Below are 17014 nucleotides of genomic sequence, written 5' to 3'. Positions count from 1 at the left end.
TATAGAAAGCAACATAGAATTATAGGTATTCAGCAAGTCACGTGATATGCAAATTTCGTAATGACGTTGTGCGCGCAAAATTAAGATCCCCCTTGAAGTAATTTATGATTTTGTTACAGTTTGTAATTGCAATAAATGCATTTCGGGGGGGGGGGGGGGGGGTAAATGTAAGAGATGTTAAGAGAAGTCATTTGTATATACATTAAAAAAATAAGCTTACTTCACTAAAACATAAGGGGACTAAACTGAAACTCGTTGGGCAATATGTGTCAAGGAGGTCTTAGAGTGACATTGTAGATGTGTGTGTTTATTTATTAGAATAGATACATAATACATCACAAGTTAACAAAAGCATCTGATCAATATTAATACTTAAGAATAAATATCCCTAGGTTGACGTCACAACATAAACAGTTAAACAATGCCTCTATAAAAATAATGATTATAGTTTTGTAAAAGTAACAATTATACACACAATAAGTACATAAAATGTTCAATAACACTCAACCCAAAACAGGTCGCTTCAGGTCATCGTAACACATTCACTGCAAAACAAATAAGATCAATTTGCTGGCGTTTAGAATTTGTATTTCTACAAATAAAAATAGATTTGTACAACTCGCGAACTCGATATACTGTTGTATTTTCTCGTGCCATCCATTTGTAAAACATCCTAGGCGTCTCGAGAGCCATTGAGGTCGTTGAGGAAGGTGAGCTCCCGACGCCGGCGGCCCTTTCCGGTCTTTGGCCGGATTTGGCTCATCTCCTCTCCCGCTCTTTTCTCTAGTTCCTCGATCACACCCTTAACCTGAAAGTTATGGATAGACGAAAGGGATGAGAGTGGTATAGTGATAAATGTGTTCGCCTGTCGTATACGAGGTCCTGGGTTCGAGCCCCTGACGGGTACTTTCTCATTGCCTTTTCAAAAAATGACACAGTACCCGTTTCTGTCCTGGAAACGGACCAAACGAGCGGGATGACTACTTTGCCAACAAATACCATGCATTATACCTAGGGGGGTAGCGAATCCTATATTCATGTGGATTCACAATTGTGCTCGGGTTTTGGGGGGCATGCCACCTCGGAAAATTAGGGGAAATAGTTCAATCTGGTGCATACTGGGCGTTGTGAGTTACTGGAAATTGACAGTGTAAGTATCATGCAGTCAAGTACGCATACTGCAACTTTTACGGATTATTTTGTCAGAATCAGGTGGATTCAACCGCGAACTCGCATATAGGCAGCTGCGCGCCTGATACCAAAGGTTTTATGTATTTAATAGATGGTTTCATTTAGAGGCTTATTTCAATAGAAACACAAGCAGTAATGCATGATGAATTTGAACACTTTTCCGTTATTATACTATACAGTCGAATCCCATTGGCTCGAACTCCCAGGGACCGGCAAAAATACTTCGGGCGTCGGAAAATTCGAGCCAAGCGGGATTGTTAACCTTAAATATCAAGAAATCGGTCCTCTTAATCAAGTTCGAGCCAACGAGGAATTCGAGCCAAGCGAGTTCGAGCCAACGGGGTTCGACTGTACATACTTTTTATATACTTTATAATTAAGATAAGCCTTCTCAGATATATTCAATGTTTCTCAAATACTTTTAAGACAGGGTAGATTGTTCAAAAGTACGTTTGAAGGTTAACGCGATTAACGCTTATTTTGTTAACTTTTCAACGTGAATTATTTGTTGATGTGCCCAAATATTTAAAATTAAACTAGAACACCAGAAAATTGAGTAAAACAATCTTGAAATATTGTATCCATTAAACTTCTAGAAACAGTTGTCCCAAAGCTTTTTCTAGAATACTTTGGAACCCCGATGGCTCGAACTCATATGGACCAGCGAAAAAACACATAGAACCTCGAAATGCGAGACAAGCGGGAATGCTTACATAAGGAAGAATGACATCGATCCTTTACATCAAGTTCGAGTCGACAAGAAATCGAGCAAAGCGAGCTCGAGCCAACGAAGTTCGACTAAACCGCAGATCACCTACACCATACAAATTCTTAAAACTTTCTGAGTATCAATATTGTGAACACTCGGTCCAAAATGTTTCTTTTAAACAAATCGTTGTTAACTTCTTATGTTGTTAGAGCGATGTAATTAACAGTACAGGAAAAGTCGTCCCAACGTAAAGTCGTACCACTTCGAAGTCGTTCCATATTTGTATTCAATTGTTAAGAAACACAATGGTGGACTATAATATCTTACGTTTGGACTTAAAGAAAACGATTTCTTACTTTAAATAATAAATATGGCTCAATTATTACATCCTTATCTGTGGCAAGGATAATTATAACTAGGTGGCCTATATATGGGACAACTTATCCAGACGATATACAACCTCGTGTTCGTACGAATTCCCTGTAATCGTCCTTACCCAGACATAGAATGTCGCACATCCGGCGCTCACGAGGCGGACCTGATCAATACTGTAGTCCCGCAGGTAGTCCTTCGCTCCCATCGCAGCCTCTAGAGGGCAGCACTCCAACCGGAAGTCCTGGATATGACGCTTAATTGACTCTTTCCCGGTCTTCAGAAGGAGAGTTTGAATGTTTTTCCAGGCCTGAATGAGTTAGAAATACATGTCAATTATACGCTCTTAAATCTGCACTCTCACAGATTGAACGTTTTGACAACTCTTTTATTGTTTGTCTTGGAACGGGCCAATTTTTACGTTCAAAAAATAATGTTTTATGCATTTTTCCTAAACCGTTAGTAACGGTTTAAACCATAACGTTAAATTTCAAACGGAAATATGCAAATCAGCGATCTGATCTTTTGTCAGCAATCTTTTATCATTGGTTTGCAGATATTTTCGCAAAAACTTGCTCTTTCAAAGTCAAAAAATAAAAAGTTGTTAAAACGGTTAATCTGTGAGAGTGCAGATCTAAACCTATCAAGATTTTCATATGACACATGGTACACATATTGGCAGGGACAAGATGCACATTGACAGCAATGCAAATAAATCTGGCTTTAATAATCAATTATGCGCCGGCTCTCCGACTTAAAACAAATAGACTAGCGTTGGTGTTCGCTTCATCGCACACCAAACAGGTGGCTTGATTGTCAATTAAAAATCTTCTGTCAAATCATATTAAAAATCTGATATGGTGTCCCATTGACTCTACATATTATAATATGTAAAAAAAATAAAACAAGAAACAAGTAGGCGGAGCTTGACCTTTCAATAAATAGCGTACAGATAAATTGCAAAAACCTTCCCCTATACGCATGATACTTGGTTACTTATTGAACGTTGTCCTTGACGCTGTGGTTAGAACACAGCAGTTACAACACCCACGACTCTCGTGATTTAAGTTATACAACTCGCTCTTCGCGTTCGTGGAATATTGTACAGAACAGTTTCATGCGCGTGTATGCTTTGAAAGTTCTCCATTAGTAGGAACAGTAAATATTGATCTATATATATATAATCACACCTTAGTGTCCTATATATTTATACAACGCAGGCACGTAGCTAGGTAAATTTGGGATTTCGCAGATCGATTAAGGGCAGTTTATTACCCCATTCACCCCTAGCCCCCTTCGGTTTATATTTCAAATGCGGGTATTTTGGTTTGACAAAAACTTCAACCTGTCAATTTTTATTACGCAACTGCGTGTTTGCGTAAAGTCAGCTACGCGTCTGCAATGTATAAGAATGCATCCAGGCATACACCTTCCAAATAGCTCCACCTACCCATCAAATGTTCCAAATGTCTCTTCCTTCAAAATTACTCAATAGTACAGTACTATACCTTTGTGTCCTCATGCCAATGGCCGAGCAAAAGAAGTGTGGCCATCATCACAGTGTGGACTATAGGGGGTGGACTGGAATAGCCACGGATCTCCATAATCGTGGATTGATCCAGGGCTAGGATCGCGTGTAGCAATTTTTGGAGTTTCTTTAATCTGAAAAAGAACGTATATGAAATTACTCGTGTTTGGACTATAGGGGGTGGACTGGAATAGCCACGGATCTCCATAATCGTGGATTGATCCAGGGCTAGGATCGCGTGCAGCAATTTTTGGAGTTTCTTTAATCTGAAATAAGGAAAATGTAATTAACACAGTATGGAGTATATATCCGCAATGGTGATGAACAGCCACGTACCAACATAATTGGAGACTAATCCAATGCTTCGATAGCGTGTTGCAATTTATGGAGTTTCTTTAATCTGAAAAAGAACGGATATAAAATTACTCGTGTTTGGACTATAGGTTGTGTAATCTAATATATATCTATCCGTTTTTGTTTTGTTTTCCTCGTATCGCTATTGCTCTCATCATGCAATTATGTGGCCCTGACCTGGAGTGGCGGGCGTTAGCTTCTCATAAGTCATAGCCCGCTTTGTAGGTTTAAAATGACGATATCAACATTCCCAACTATCTTTTTGACAAGTCTTTTGCTAGGTTGACCTCCTTTTAGCACCCTTGACATTCATTAACCTATCAATTTTTACCTCATAACATTACAAGCGTTTGGCTATGTTTCACTCTTCATTTTGCTTCATAGAGTACCGTTGGACATTTCGTTATCATGAACCACTCACTAATCATCTTAGCAAGTGAAATTGCGTCATGCTTTATTGTCTATATTTAGTTACAGAATCCCTGTATGACGTAATGGCTATCTTCTAAGTTGAAGAGTATTTAATTGTAACATGCAATTTCATTGGAGAAAGAGTGTTCTCCCCTACGTCATTAATATTCATGAAAACACGTTACTAGTGTAGTGTAAACGGAATAAAGTACCGGAGTTAAACTCATACCGTAACCTTTCTTTGTAATTGGCGGTTTTTATTTTCGTCAGGCTGGAGAATATTGCCTTTTTCCCATTTTGTCTCGTATTGTGGTTAGCAGGTCTGAATTTAACTACGTTCCCACCTGTCTAGCAGATACGATGCCAAGTTCAGTCTCTCTCCAGTTTAGTGAATACATTACGGCGGACTTCAATTTCATTGAGCAACAAATGAAAAAAGGAACAAGACATTCTCCACCCACCTTTCTATTAAGCTCTTTGCTAGGTTAACCTCGTACTGCAATCTTTCTTCCAGTTTGGCGGCCTTGACCTTCTTCACGGCAGATTTTAGTTTCTTAGAGTCCTTGTCCCGAATCGCAATCAGCAGATCTGTTATAACCAAGATAATCAAGGTATAAGAGAACGGTTGTTTTTAGTTTCACAGTTAACAAAAAAAGCCAATTTGAGTGTCACAAGACGTTAAGTTTAATTCGTTTTACAACGATTGTGAAGAAAGTTATTTTAACTTATACTAAGTCACTCTCGTTGGCACAATGTAACGCGAGACTGTGGTCTTGCGTTGTGGGAGAAACCGGAGTACCAGGAGAAAACCAATTTGTCCGGCTTGGTGATCACCAACCAAACTAATATGCGCACATGCCTGGAATCGAACCTGGGTCGCCTTGGTGGGAAGCGTGTGCACTAACCACTGCGCTAACCGGACACAGCACGCTTGGTTACCAGTCTAAGAGCATTAAACAGTCGTGCAGTAGTTTGCATTTTTGAAGCAGCCAGTTAATTTAATGTAAACTAAAACGGATGTTTTGTGGCACTGGGATCATAAGGCTTCTTTCTAAAGAGTTTTTAAGGTTGGCCTACGCCTACGGACTGCAGTTTAAGTTGAAAACCACTGCATCCGCTGTGCCATGTTGAATACTTTCATCGCAAGTGTTAAGACAAAAATACTAATTCAGAGCCAATTAAGAGGTTTTGAAACAATGATGAATTGTTGCAAAACCGAAAAGATGAAGGGCCTGCTAGGCTTCGAGCACGTCACATTGAGTTTCAAATGCCGCGGATCACCTCAAAGTGAGGCTCAGAGCCTCGACTCCAATTATGACCCTATCCGATGATGATAAAAGAGGTTGATATGGGTCATAAGCAAGTTCACCGAATGTTTATATTCGGAACTCCTAGGCCACTTTCAATCGAAAGTCGTTACAATGTAACAAATCTTTACATTTAACTACGCTGCAAGTAGATCGCGTAGTAATTTCAATTTAGCATTATTTTTAAAAAATACCTACTTCTACTGGAGGTTGTTTTTGAATGAAAATGTCCGAGGAGTTCCGGATGGATGAACCGATACACATGTTAACCTACCCTTTTATGTTTTACCGTACATGTATCAACAAGCTCAAATACAGAAATGAACAAATAATTTAAAATCAATTAAAACACTCTCCGTCTACTATAAGTCACAGATGCCTTTGCCTCAACAAAACTGCCTATTTAAGGACATATTACCTCGCTTTATGTTAATGAATATGCACTCTTCCTCGCCATGCATGATATCCTGTTCCATCGAGGCTATTTTTAGACCTCTCATTTCACTTATCACATTCTTCAATTCGATTGGGTTGGATTCCTCAATCGACATGCGCAAGCGCCGTCGAAGAATATCGGCATAGGTGTCTGAAATTATATGGAGACATTTTGTCAAATTTACAGATAAAAATAAATGATGAATTCCTGACGATTTGAAGTAGCATGGTTATAATTTAAGACATATCATTCCCATTAAAAACTCTTCTTTGCTGAAACAGAAATTTCACGGCGAATTTTTAAACTCCCTTAAGTTGAAACGTTATTTGAGTGAAATGATACAGTTTATTCCTTTATAATCGTATATGTTTAAGACATTGTTTCAATATTTAAATTGCAATTTTAACATAAAAATATACAAGTGAGAACTACTTGTACATATATTGAAAGTAAAATGTTTTATTAGATGGAACATAGTTAATCATGACTCTTTTTACACCAAGGTTAGATATTTCAAAAACTTTGAAGAAATTGCAGGTTTGTTGAAAAGGAGGTAATCCCTAATTTCCCTCTAAAGTTTCTAAACTAATATAACTAGAAAGACAGATTTTTGGTAAGATACATTTGGTTACTAAAGAAATACATTCGGAAAGACAGAAAAGATCAAACAAGACCCGTCAACCATCTACAGATTGCTATAGGTCTAGGGGTTAACAAGAATACTATTGTATTGTAAGTATTTATTGGTTATCTATATGATTTAGTCGGAACGCCGGGCGCAGCTCGCCGCCCACTAAACGTTTAGAAAACCATAAATAAATTTTAACTTTCTTAGTGTTCAGTGCATAATACCGCCCGAATACCTTTATATTTGGTAGTGGACAAGCGCGAGTTTCTAAATAACTCAATTCATCAAACAATTTATTGCTAAATGGACATTCAGCAGTTGTTTTCATTGAGAAATGGAAATTTGACGGTTATATGATCTGCTGAATGGATTTTTGGTTGTCAGGGCTTTTCTTAAGGATCAAATATGGATCTGTCCGGCGATCTTATTGGTGGAGGTATACCCATGAACACTAATTAATTATAGTAAATTCTACGCACACGCTGCTAAAACATAACTAAGTAATAATAAGGGTGGATAGAAGGCTACATAAAGATTATAAGTATCTTCCATGGCCGAGAGTGTAAGATAGGTTCATTCCGACCCGAGCGTAGGGTGTTTTGCGGAAACGAGGTTTACCGAGTTTCCGCAAAACACCCTGCGCGAGGGTCGGGATGAACCTATCTTACACGAGCGGCTATGGTAGATGCTTTTTCTCCCACCTCAGTTAAACATAATTAAGTAAAAATGTATTTTTTTTGCTGGAACTCTTTTGTGTTAAGTGAACATAAATGCATATGGATATGCGATAGCACGTGGTTGTCATGGATATGCGCGAATTGATCCAGTTAATGTTAATAGTCAAATCGGTCTTTTTAAATAGTTCTAAGGAGAATGAAGCATTATTTCTTTAATGGTGCGTGAAAACTGTTTTATGGCGACATTTGAAGCGGGAAATAATTAATAAGCGTTCTAAATATTACCATAAGACAAGATTTCCTTGATGCTACAGACGACAGTCTTTAACAAGGGAAGTAATTACAATGTGTTGACCATGAAAAAGAAGTTCCATCCGGGCATTTTATCTTCGCCAGTGGGCAAGATAAGAATATCTAGCATGGTTAAATAATTGGATCTTCTTATCTGAGGTGGGAGAAAAAGAAACTATTGGGCTGGCTGTATACTGGAGTGTATACAATAAACAATGGACTGATGTTCAGAACTTTGTTAAAGTTAACAACGTTGTTAAATTGTAATTATTTTTGCTCCAGATCTTAATAGATACACTTTTGATCTGCTGTATTTCTATCAGGATTGAGACAGACAGTTCAACTACACCTGTCTTACCTAGTTGTTTATATGTGTGAGCGCATCATCAAATAGTTCACGGCCATTTCGATTAACACTTTAACAAAAGTCTGAACAATCGGCCTAAAATGGTATCAAACAATCAAAATATAACACGACAAAACATGCCCTTCGAATGTTTGACATGATTAATGTTCTCATATAATTATATAATTTTGTGTGGCCGTCCCTTAAAGAAACTGCTGCCTATAATTGGCATAATCTTCTGTTTAATTGTTTATCTGCGTGGTCAAGTATATATATTTAGATAGTCATGTGGAAGTTGTTATGCAATCGGAAAACTTTCGAGATAACGATAAGTCAACATAATCGTAATACAAAATATCTTCTAAACCAACACGTTCGAAAAATGTTCGACATATCCGAATATCGACATAACAGAGTTCGACATATTGAGTTTTGACTGTATTTGCTGATATTACCAATAAACTAAGACTAAAAATACATCAGGGAGGGCATGTTCTGGTAGAAGTGTAACCTCCACCATACAATTTCTTGCAACAGTTTATTTCAACATTTATATTTCAAAAATACCCTCGTCTTTTTGTGCTTTAGCCTCCTGCTGTTCTTCCTCCATTTTTTCTGCAATATCGTATTCTAAGGGTTTTTCTTGTTTACTTTTATTCCAATTCAGCAAAGACAACAGTTTATGCATATTTATTATTATATATGTCAAGGAAGTCTTGCATTAACTGTTTGATTTAATATATACGTAGCTATCCTTTTCTAATGCGATGACGTATTTCCAAAGTCCGATATCCTTTTTTATTTTTTATTTACATTTTACAGTATGATATAATATAATGTTATTTAAATAATATATATATTTAAAATTACACCAATACAAATCCGATAGTTTTGTTTAAAATTAACTAAACTCAAAAGGACATTTCAATATCAGAGATTAAACATTATGTTGGAAAATAACTCCAAAGAGACTCCAAACTAACAATTTAACCTAAAAAATAATTACCATCTTCTGTAAATCACCAACGAATTAAAGACATTAAAGAGACGATGATCTGCATAAATTAATTGAAGACAAGATTTTTCCTTTTCAAGACTCCGGTGCCGTGGCAATGAGTAGTTTTAAATACGTTCACATGAATGCATGCACGACCATCAGGTTTATCGATCACGTCATAAAACTGAACTTATCTCTCCATGTTGTCGCAATCGTAACAACTCGGCCATCTCCGACAAACTTCGGAATATATGTCGTATAATGGCCGAGGGGTTCCGAATGCATGTTGCCGGTAAAATTACACGTTATGGCTTAATAGAGCTTAAAGAAACACACTCAGTTCTTTAAAGGATTAAGACATTAAAATTAAAGACGTGTGTAATATGAACAAAATACATGTACATAAATTAAATTAAGATCAAAACATCACAAAATTAAAAAAGAGAGCTTTTGTTCAAGTATTTGAAAACAATGACAGAAAATGCTTCATTTGCAAGATTTCCTTCTAAAGCTATTTAAAATTGACCTATTTAGGCGTAAATTTATCAATTTATTTTAATCAGAATATATCAGTTTCTGTTTTGTGTATGTTCATGATCTAGATTTAAATAATTCGATTTCAATAAGTTTTGAAACAAAAATAAAAGGTGTGAAAGGGTCCCTTTAAGCTTAAATTAAAAAGGTAAAGTATCATGTTCGTTATTCAAAAGATTTAATACAACGACTCAGTGTAAACTACTATGGAAGGAAACAAACATTGAAAACAAATCGCGAACATTAGGTGTGTGAGCGAGTTTCTTTAAAACATAGCGTGACATACTAAAGTACAGCTGTACTGAAACTTTAAACACCGTAATCATGTTTTGTACTGAACAGCAATATGTCAGTGCACGTCCGTTTTCCTCTTTTGATCATCCCGACAATAAGCATGGCCTGATGTTTGGGTCTTGCTACAGACTTCATACAGTCGAACCTCGTTGGCTCGATCTCCCAGGGACCGGCGAAAATACCTCGAGCCTCGAAAAATTCGAGCCAAGCGGGAATGCTTATTTTCAGGCTAAAGAAGACTGTCCTTAAATCCAGTTCGAGCTAACCAGGAATTCGAGCCAAGCGAGTTCGAGCCAACGGGGATCGCCTGTATATGCTGTATTGTAAGTTTAAATATGTTTTGGCAATTTCAATAACGTTCGCTTTTAATGATATGTCTTTTTTATATTTAACCTATTATATTACAATATTCGCACGATGCAAACGCCTATGACGATAACGATGCCGACGACGCCGTCGCCGACGACACCTAAAATAAGGCCGTATACAGCCACATGTATATATTTGTTATGCTTAAAAATAAAACAAATAGATAACTTACCATGGGTATAGGTCTCGGCTTCCTCTGTGAACATATAAACATACGAATTAGTTTTATCATTCAAAGTCGGTTTTACAGATAGAATTGTCAACAGTTCAATGACGTGCATAAATAAATTACTGTCAAAGTGAATGAAATACTGAAAAACACAACTAGATGAATCGCAACCCATTCGGCTTTTATCCAAAATTCTCCTCATAGTAGGCTTAAATCAGGGAGGGATCCAGAATATGACATAAGAGGGGGCGTAACTTAGGGGGCGTAACCTTTTGACTTGCGCCTGTCTCTCAGAACCGAAATTTGTCTGGTTTAAATGTTTATAGGGGGGTAGAAGAGGGGGTATTCCCTGAAGACAATTATAAAAATTTCTAGCCGAAATGGAATATTTCGGGCGGTTGGGGGGGGGGGGGGGGCGGGGGCGGAATCCTGCTGGACCCGCTAGAGTAAATTATAAACAAAATTATAAACACAATTTGAAATTTGTTAGATCGAAAAACAAGCTATACGTTCTATACATAAAGTATCCTTTCGTGGAATTAAGTAAAATATAATTCATAGTGTTTGAATAAATTACCTTTAATACTTTAAAGATATTGTTATAACTTGAGACGCAGTACTTTAAATATAGCTTTAGAACATGAGTTGTTCTACCTTAAATATACAGAATCATAAAGATAGCCTTGTTAAATGAGTTGCCATACCTTTAAAGCGGCACTCTCATATATTTACCAGTTTTACCAAAAAAATATTATTGTCTTGGAAAGAGCATTTTTGCGTAAATATCTGCAAACCAATGATAAAAGATTAATGACAAAATATCAGATCGTACATTTTCATATTACCGTTCGAAAGTTATTGTTTTATAGCCTAAACCGTTACTAACGGTTTAAGAAAAATGCATAAAACATCAAGTTTTGAACTTAAATAAAAAAATCTGCGATCTTGATTTTTTTCAGCAGTCTAATATAACTGATTTCCATGGATTTTCGAAAAAAAATGACTCTTTCCAAGACAAAAATAAAAAAATTGTCAAAACGTTCAATCGGTGAGAGTGCAGCTTTAAAATGCCTCGTTGAATCTGTTGCAAATAAAATTTCCTTATACTTAAAACGGTTCACTGAACGAGCATGAGTGTGGCTACACTACCTTTAATACTCTGAGTGTTCTTCGTCCTCTTCTTGGCCTTCCGATAATCTATGACGTAATCATATATTGGCTCGTGCACTGCGCCATCTTGTCTCGTGCCCCGGATCTTAACCCCGTATAGCCCGATCTCCGGAAGTCTAAAAGGAGGTTGAGGTAACATGAAAATAACATTCGGAACTCCTCGGCCATTTTTATCGCAAAACAACCACGGATGTATGCAGGTACATCAGTAGAAGTAGTTCGTACAATTTTATCAATAAATGTAGTGTTTTAACTTGCATTTGTAGATCTTAGTTTAAATTGATTGCCAGTGAAGTGTATTATTGCAAAAATAATTAAGATAAGAAGTCATTAAGTTTAACTACTAAATCGCAATTACTACACGATCTACTTGCAGCGTAGTTAAAGTGTACCGATTTCTAACATTGTAAACCGTCCATATAAACCGAAATGTAACTGACAACATACATTAACATAAAAGGATAGCCGGTAATTGTAACCATGTATACCAATTGGTTAATTGACTTCGTGCTTATCCAAATGAAAACCATCGTCGGTTACCACCGTTACACTATAACGATCTGTTTAATTTATGCTGTGTTCACAGACACGGCGGTTGCGGACGATGGTGAGAATGGGCTCTTTGGTGACCCGGGAACTTTGTCACAACCCGTTTTGCTTCTTTCTTATTCCCGGGTCACCATAACGCCTGTTCTCCAGTATGAACGCTATCGAAAGCATACCTGACGGTGTAGGTGACGTTTTTTCCGCTCTCAGTTTGTGACAGCAACCTAGGTGCTTCCGCCGGCTTTACGTTCTCCCCCGAAAAGTTCACCGACAATTCAATATCCTCTGTGCGCGTGAACCCTAGGTAAACTTCCGCATGCTCCGAACGGATAAGACCCGACGGCGTCGTCGGTGTCAGACCTGACGTCATAAATGCCGCTTTGGGACCGAGTTTCGTCTGAAAGCCTTTTGGGAAGTGTCCGTTTGATTCCATTTGGTTTGAAATCAGGAGGTAGTTACAGAACTCGCTCACTTTTTCCGTATTGATGTCCTTAGCGAACAGTCTTAGAACGAATTCACCCTTCTTCGGTGTCATGACGTTGACGATGACGTCACCATCTTCTACGCGGTGAACGGCGCAGTCCGGAAGTTCGTCCATTTTTTCACCGCCTGTATACACCTTTGCGATATAGAGCATTTCACCAATGCGGTCTTTATGGGCCGCTCCAAATCTAATCTTAAAAACAAAAATGGCCAAACTCAATTATCAAATCATATGTAGTAATGACTTACCATATAACAACACTTCTACAGAAAACATCATATTTTATTCGGCATATTATTAAAAATACGATTTTTGGCGCGTTTCCATGGAAATGTTGTTTTTCTTGATTTGAAAAAAGGAAAAATGCCCTTATAAACAATTGGTTATTAGTGTTGCAATTATGCTAAAAATACATTGTCATCAGTGTATAATGTTTAAAAAAAAATACAGGATAACTGAAAAATACCCATTTAATGTCTTGTTGACATAGCAACCAAATATGAAAATAACAAAACAAAACATAATATCGTAAATGCTTTTGGGTTTCCATTCAAAATAAACAAGAGTTGAACATAACACAGACGGCAGATTTGACTTTTCGTGAACCGAGCCGTTTCTAACATTACGTGATCAAGAATGAATCAATGTAGTATGATGTAGTATAATTAACCGCATCAGCCCACCTCTACTTTGCCATGGTCGTCCATCTCAACCTCTCCCGTGAAATGACTGAGCGGAACAAGGCCTGTGGCTTCCGCGACACGCCCCGGGCCCCATCCTGTAGACGGCGTTGGGGGGAAGAGGGGGCATCCATACTGCCCTTCACTGTAATGTAAATGTATTTTTGCAATGCTCAGTAAGAAATAGAATCATATGCTTCACTAAACGGCACAACAACCGTGAACTCCGCTTTCTGTCTAGAACCCCAGCCTCATGAAGGTGGTGTGTGGGGGAGGGGTGTGAGGACATCTATATTGACACAGACTTAAATACAAGGGGAAAACAGAAACTGTGTTAGAAATGAAGTACAATTGTGGTCATATACAGAGCGTTACTAGTCCTGTAATATATGCGACCCGCCCTCGGGCCTCAACCAAACGAAGATGGTCGGGGAATTAGATTACATATTGAACCTGTCTCTAAAATAAAATATTAAATATATGCATCATTTCGGAAGGGGAAGTTTGCTATGCGTCACAAGCGGATAATTTACAACGGTATTTGTACTCAGTACTCTGTCTAGACTATATGGTATAAAACATTTACTTTACCCACTTCCCTCGTGATTGTAATTATATATTGCGCATGCTTCGCACTCGTTCTGTATGATTTAAATAACTAGGGTTGAGAGTACATTCCCTAACAGCCTTTACACTATGGTATACAACAGTTACTTCATACGGAATGCCGTTAGGGCCATCGCCTATGAATGTGTTGGTCTGAAACGCGATACTCGATAGTACGATGATGAAAACGTGACAGTACGATAACGAAAACGCGATAATATGACAGTACGATGATGATAATGCGATAAACTATCGTGTTTTCACCATCGTACTTTCGCGTTTTCACCACTGTATTATCGTGATTTCGCGTTTTCATCATCGTACTATCGTACTGTCGCGTTTTCATCATCGTACTATCGTACTGTCGCGTTTTCATCATCGTACTGTCGCATTTTCACCATCGTAGTTTCGTGATTTCGCGTTTTCATCATCGTACTATCGAATACCGCGTTTCAGATCAACACATTCATAGGCGATGGCCCTAACGGCATTCCGTAACTTCACCCTCTATCCTCGTGACTGCAGTTATTTATTACTCGCGCTTCGCCCCCGTTGTTTACTTTAAATAAGAGGGTGCATTACCTACGATTTCCGTGTCATTATGCAGTATTATGTAGTTAGAGGTTAATACACGGCGTAGCCAGGCCGTTGAGTCATAATTGGCCCGAGGGATTCATAATGGCCTGAGAAGTAGTCGAGGGACGTATTTAGCACGAGGCTCAATATATACACAGCGGCCCGTCTACGCCGTCTATTCATACGATATAATGACTGTTCTGTCATATTGATGTAATATCTTTAAAGGAAAGATATCTAAATGAAACTAGATTTGTTCGTCTATATATAAGTGTAATTGCAACTCACTGAAAGACAATCTTGTAGATAGCGATCCAATCATAGTCGTAGCTCTCCGACGTCACTGACGTGTCCTTCCCGACGAGCTCAAATCTGTACGTTCCAGCCGACGGTGAACGCACCCGGATAGTCAGGTGATCGTTGCTGTTCGTCCGGTGTATGAACGCTAGCCGGTCAATTCTGGAATGATCAATATAACAGTGATTCGTGTGATCCAGCCATAGAATAAGCTAGGTCCCTGATATGTCATTATTGTGGCGGCTCCGTGGTCTAGTGGCCACACACTTGACTGTCAATGCGGTGGTCGCAGGTTCGATTCCTCGCCGCAACATTACAAAATACTAATCGTCTTCCGGGAAGGATATTAAATGGAGTCCCGTGTGACAGTGCTATACACGGTAGCACGTTAAAGAACCAGACTAGCTCTAACCAGGGTTACATCCTGTCTGTACACTATACTCCAAAAGCCTAAAATGACTAATTATCTTATCGGAGCAGTCGCCGAATGGGCCATGCTCGAGTGGAGTATAAATAAGCTTACATACCACAATATTTCATTGGTCCGCCCGGTTAGCGCAATCGGTAGAGCGTTGGACTCTGAATCTGACAACCCGGTTTCGATTCCCGGGCGGACCAGGTCACTTCTGTTGTGATTAGTAATAAACTACTTTCTACGACCATTCGCACTGTACCATTGCCCCTGGCATGTACAGAAGTTGTCAGTTCCTTGCAGAGGTGAAAGCACCTAGTACTGGCTAACCGTCTGATAGTCTGCCCAGGATAGGTGTGCCCTCAATATGACATTTCCATTGGCATAACTGCATTGATCTTGCGCGTGAAAACAGTTGGCCTACATTTTTAGTTCATGAATAATGTCGGGGACACAGTTTTGAGATCATTCATAGGGAAGGATGTATCTCTGAGATCAGTTTTCATAATTTATACTTTAGACGGCGATGTCCCAAATTTCCTGAATGTGTTAATTTCGGTATTGATATTTCATGATCTTTTAAAGTAAAATTCCCGGTGACCCCGTGTAATTTTCTTTGAATGGGTTTCTACGTTAGCATGGAGATGACAAGCATGTTTTTTTATTCGCCAAAACGACTACCGAACCTCGTTAAGACGACGTAGTTTCTCGTTAGAACAATTTATAATCTCGTTAGAACGACTACGTATCTCGTTTAAAAGTATTACGTATCTTGTAAAAATGACTTAGTATCTCGTTAACCTTTATCATGTTAAAGATATATTTACATATTAACATTTTAAAATTTCTTCTCAAAGTCTTAATTCAGACTCAAGACTTCATTAAATACTAGTGACCTTCATCTGTAAAAAGAATGCATATAACTTTACACTAAAATCCATTCTACGCGGTTTTACCTTTTATCCAATTCGTCCGTAACTTTGAACAACAAGTGCTGAAAGTCAATGTCCAGCGACTTTTTCGGCGGAATCAAAAACTTAATTTCCACTTCCCCTGTATTACTCTCTACAACACAATGAGGATGAGTAAGTGTCTTGAGTTTCAGGTTAAAATATCGATCCTTCACAAATGTCATTTTCTGGAATTCCTCCAAACTTAGAGGATTTTTCTTCAGTTGCCATTTTGGCTTTTTCGGTAAATGCGTGGCCACAACGTGGTCAGGGTCGGTTAAAAAGTAGTTCTCGTCACAAGCGTAATAAAGTTTGTTCGGTGACTCATCCGAGAAATCATCGATGACGTCATTTCCGCTGGAGGCGCCCTCTGCGCACGTGCCCCAGTACGCGTTGATGAAGCGCCATGATCCGTTAACGAGGACGGCGTTCCACTCGCCGTAATGGCGGTCCTCATCGATGACGTCACCGACCTCGTACGTTGAACCTTTTAAGACGCCGTGGATTATGACGCAGGGGATATTGGCATACCTGAAAGGACAAAAATAAATAAAAATGTGATTGTTTTTGTGCATGGAAGATAAATGGGCTCATAGATAGGTTGCAATATGATAAGTAACGGGGTAAGTAGGTGAGCCGATATTGGTTATACGGGACAAAGGAAACCATATATCCCATAT

General features: G+C 38.4%; 1 protein-coding gene across 7 annotated transcripts in view; it reads right to left on the bottom strand.

The window, feature by feature from the left end:
• Window positions 1-304: 304 nt before the first annotated feature.
• The window catches only part of LOC128203257 (lim and transglutaminase domain protein ltd-1-like), a 27195-nt gene continuing 10485 nt past the window's right edge, over window positions 305-17014 (bottom strand). For 6 of the 7 annotated variants that reach the window (XM_052904587.1, XM_052904584.1, XM_052904586.1 and 3 more), the window contains 12 exons: window positions 16341-16865; window positions 14964-15134; window positions 13497-13638; window positions 12506-13005; window positions 11763-11899; window positions 10617-10640; window positions 8818-8865; window positions 6291-6458; window positions 5027-5153; window positions 3781-3934; window positions 2397-2582; window positions 305-808 (listed from right to left, as the gene is read on the bottom strand). In XM_052904587.1, the coding sequence (XP_052760547.1) occupies window positions 674-808; window positions 2397-2582; window positions 3781-3934; window positions 5027-5153; window positions 6291-6458; window positions 8818-8865; window positions 10617-10640; window positions 11763-11899; window positions 12506-13005; window positions 13497-13638; window positions 14964-15134; window positions 16341-16865 (2317 nt within the window). In that variant the 3' untranslated portion in view covers window positions 305-673. The remainder of the gene's footprint in view (window positions 809-2396; window positions 2583-3780; window positions 3935-5026; window positions 5154-6290; window positions 6459-8817; window positions 8866-10616; window positions 10641-11762; window positions 11900-12505; window positions 13006-13496; window positions 13639-14963; window positions 15135-16340; window positions 16866-17014) is intronic. The other variant, XM_052904589.1, reaches the window with a different exon arrangement.

Source organism: Mya arenaria, chromosome 9 (assembly GCF_026914265.1).
Source record: "Mya arenaria isolate MELC-2E11 chromosome 9, ASM2691426v1".
Taxonomy (NCBI): Eukaryota; Metazoa; Mollusca; class Bivalvia; order Myida; family Myidae; genus Mya; species Mya arenaria.
This window is presented reverse-complemented; position numbering and strand designations above follow the sequence as displayed.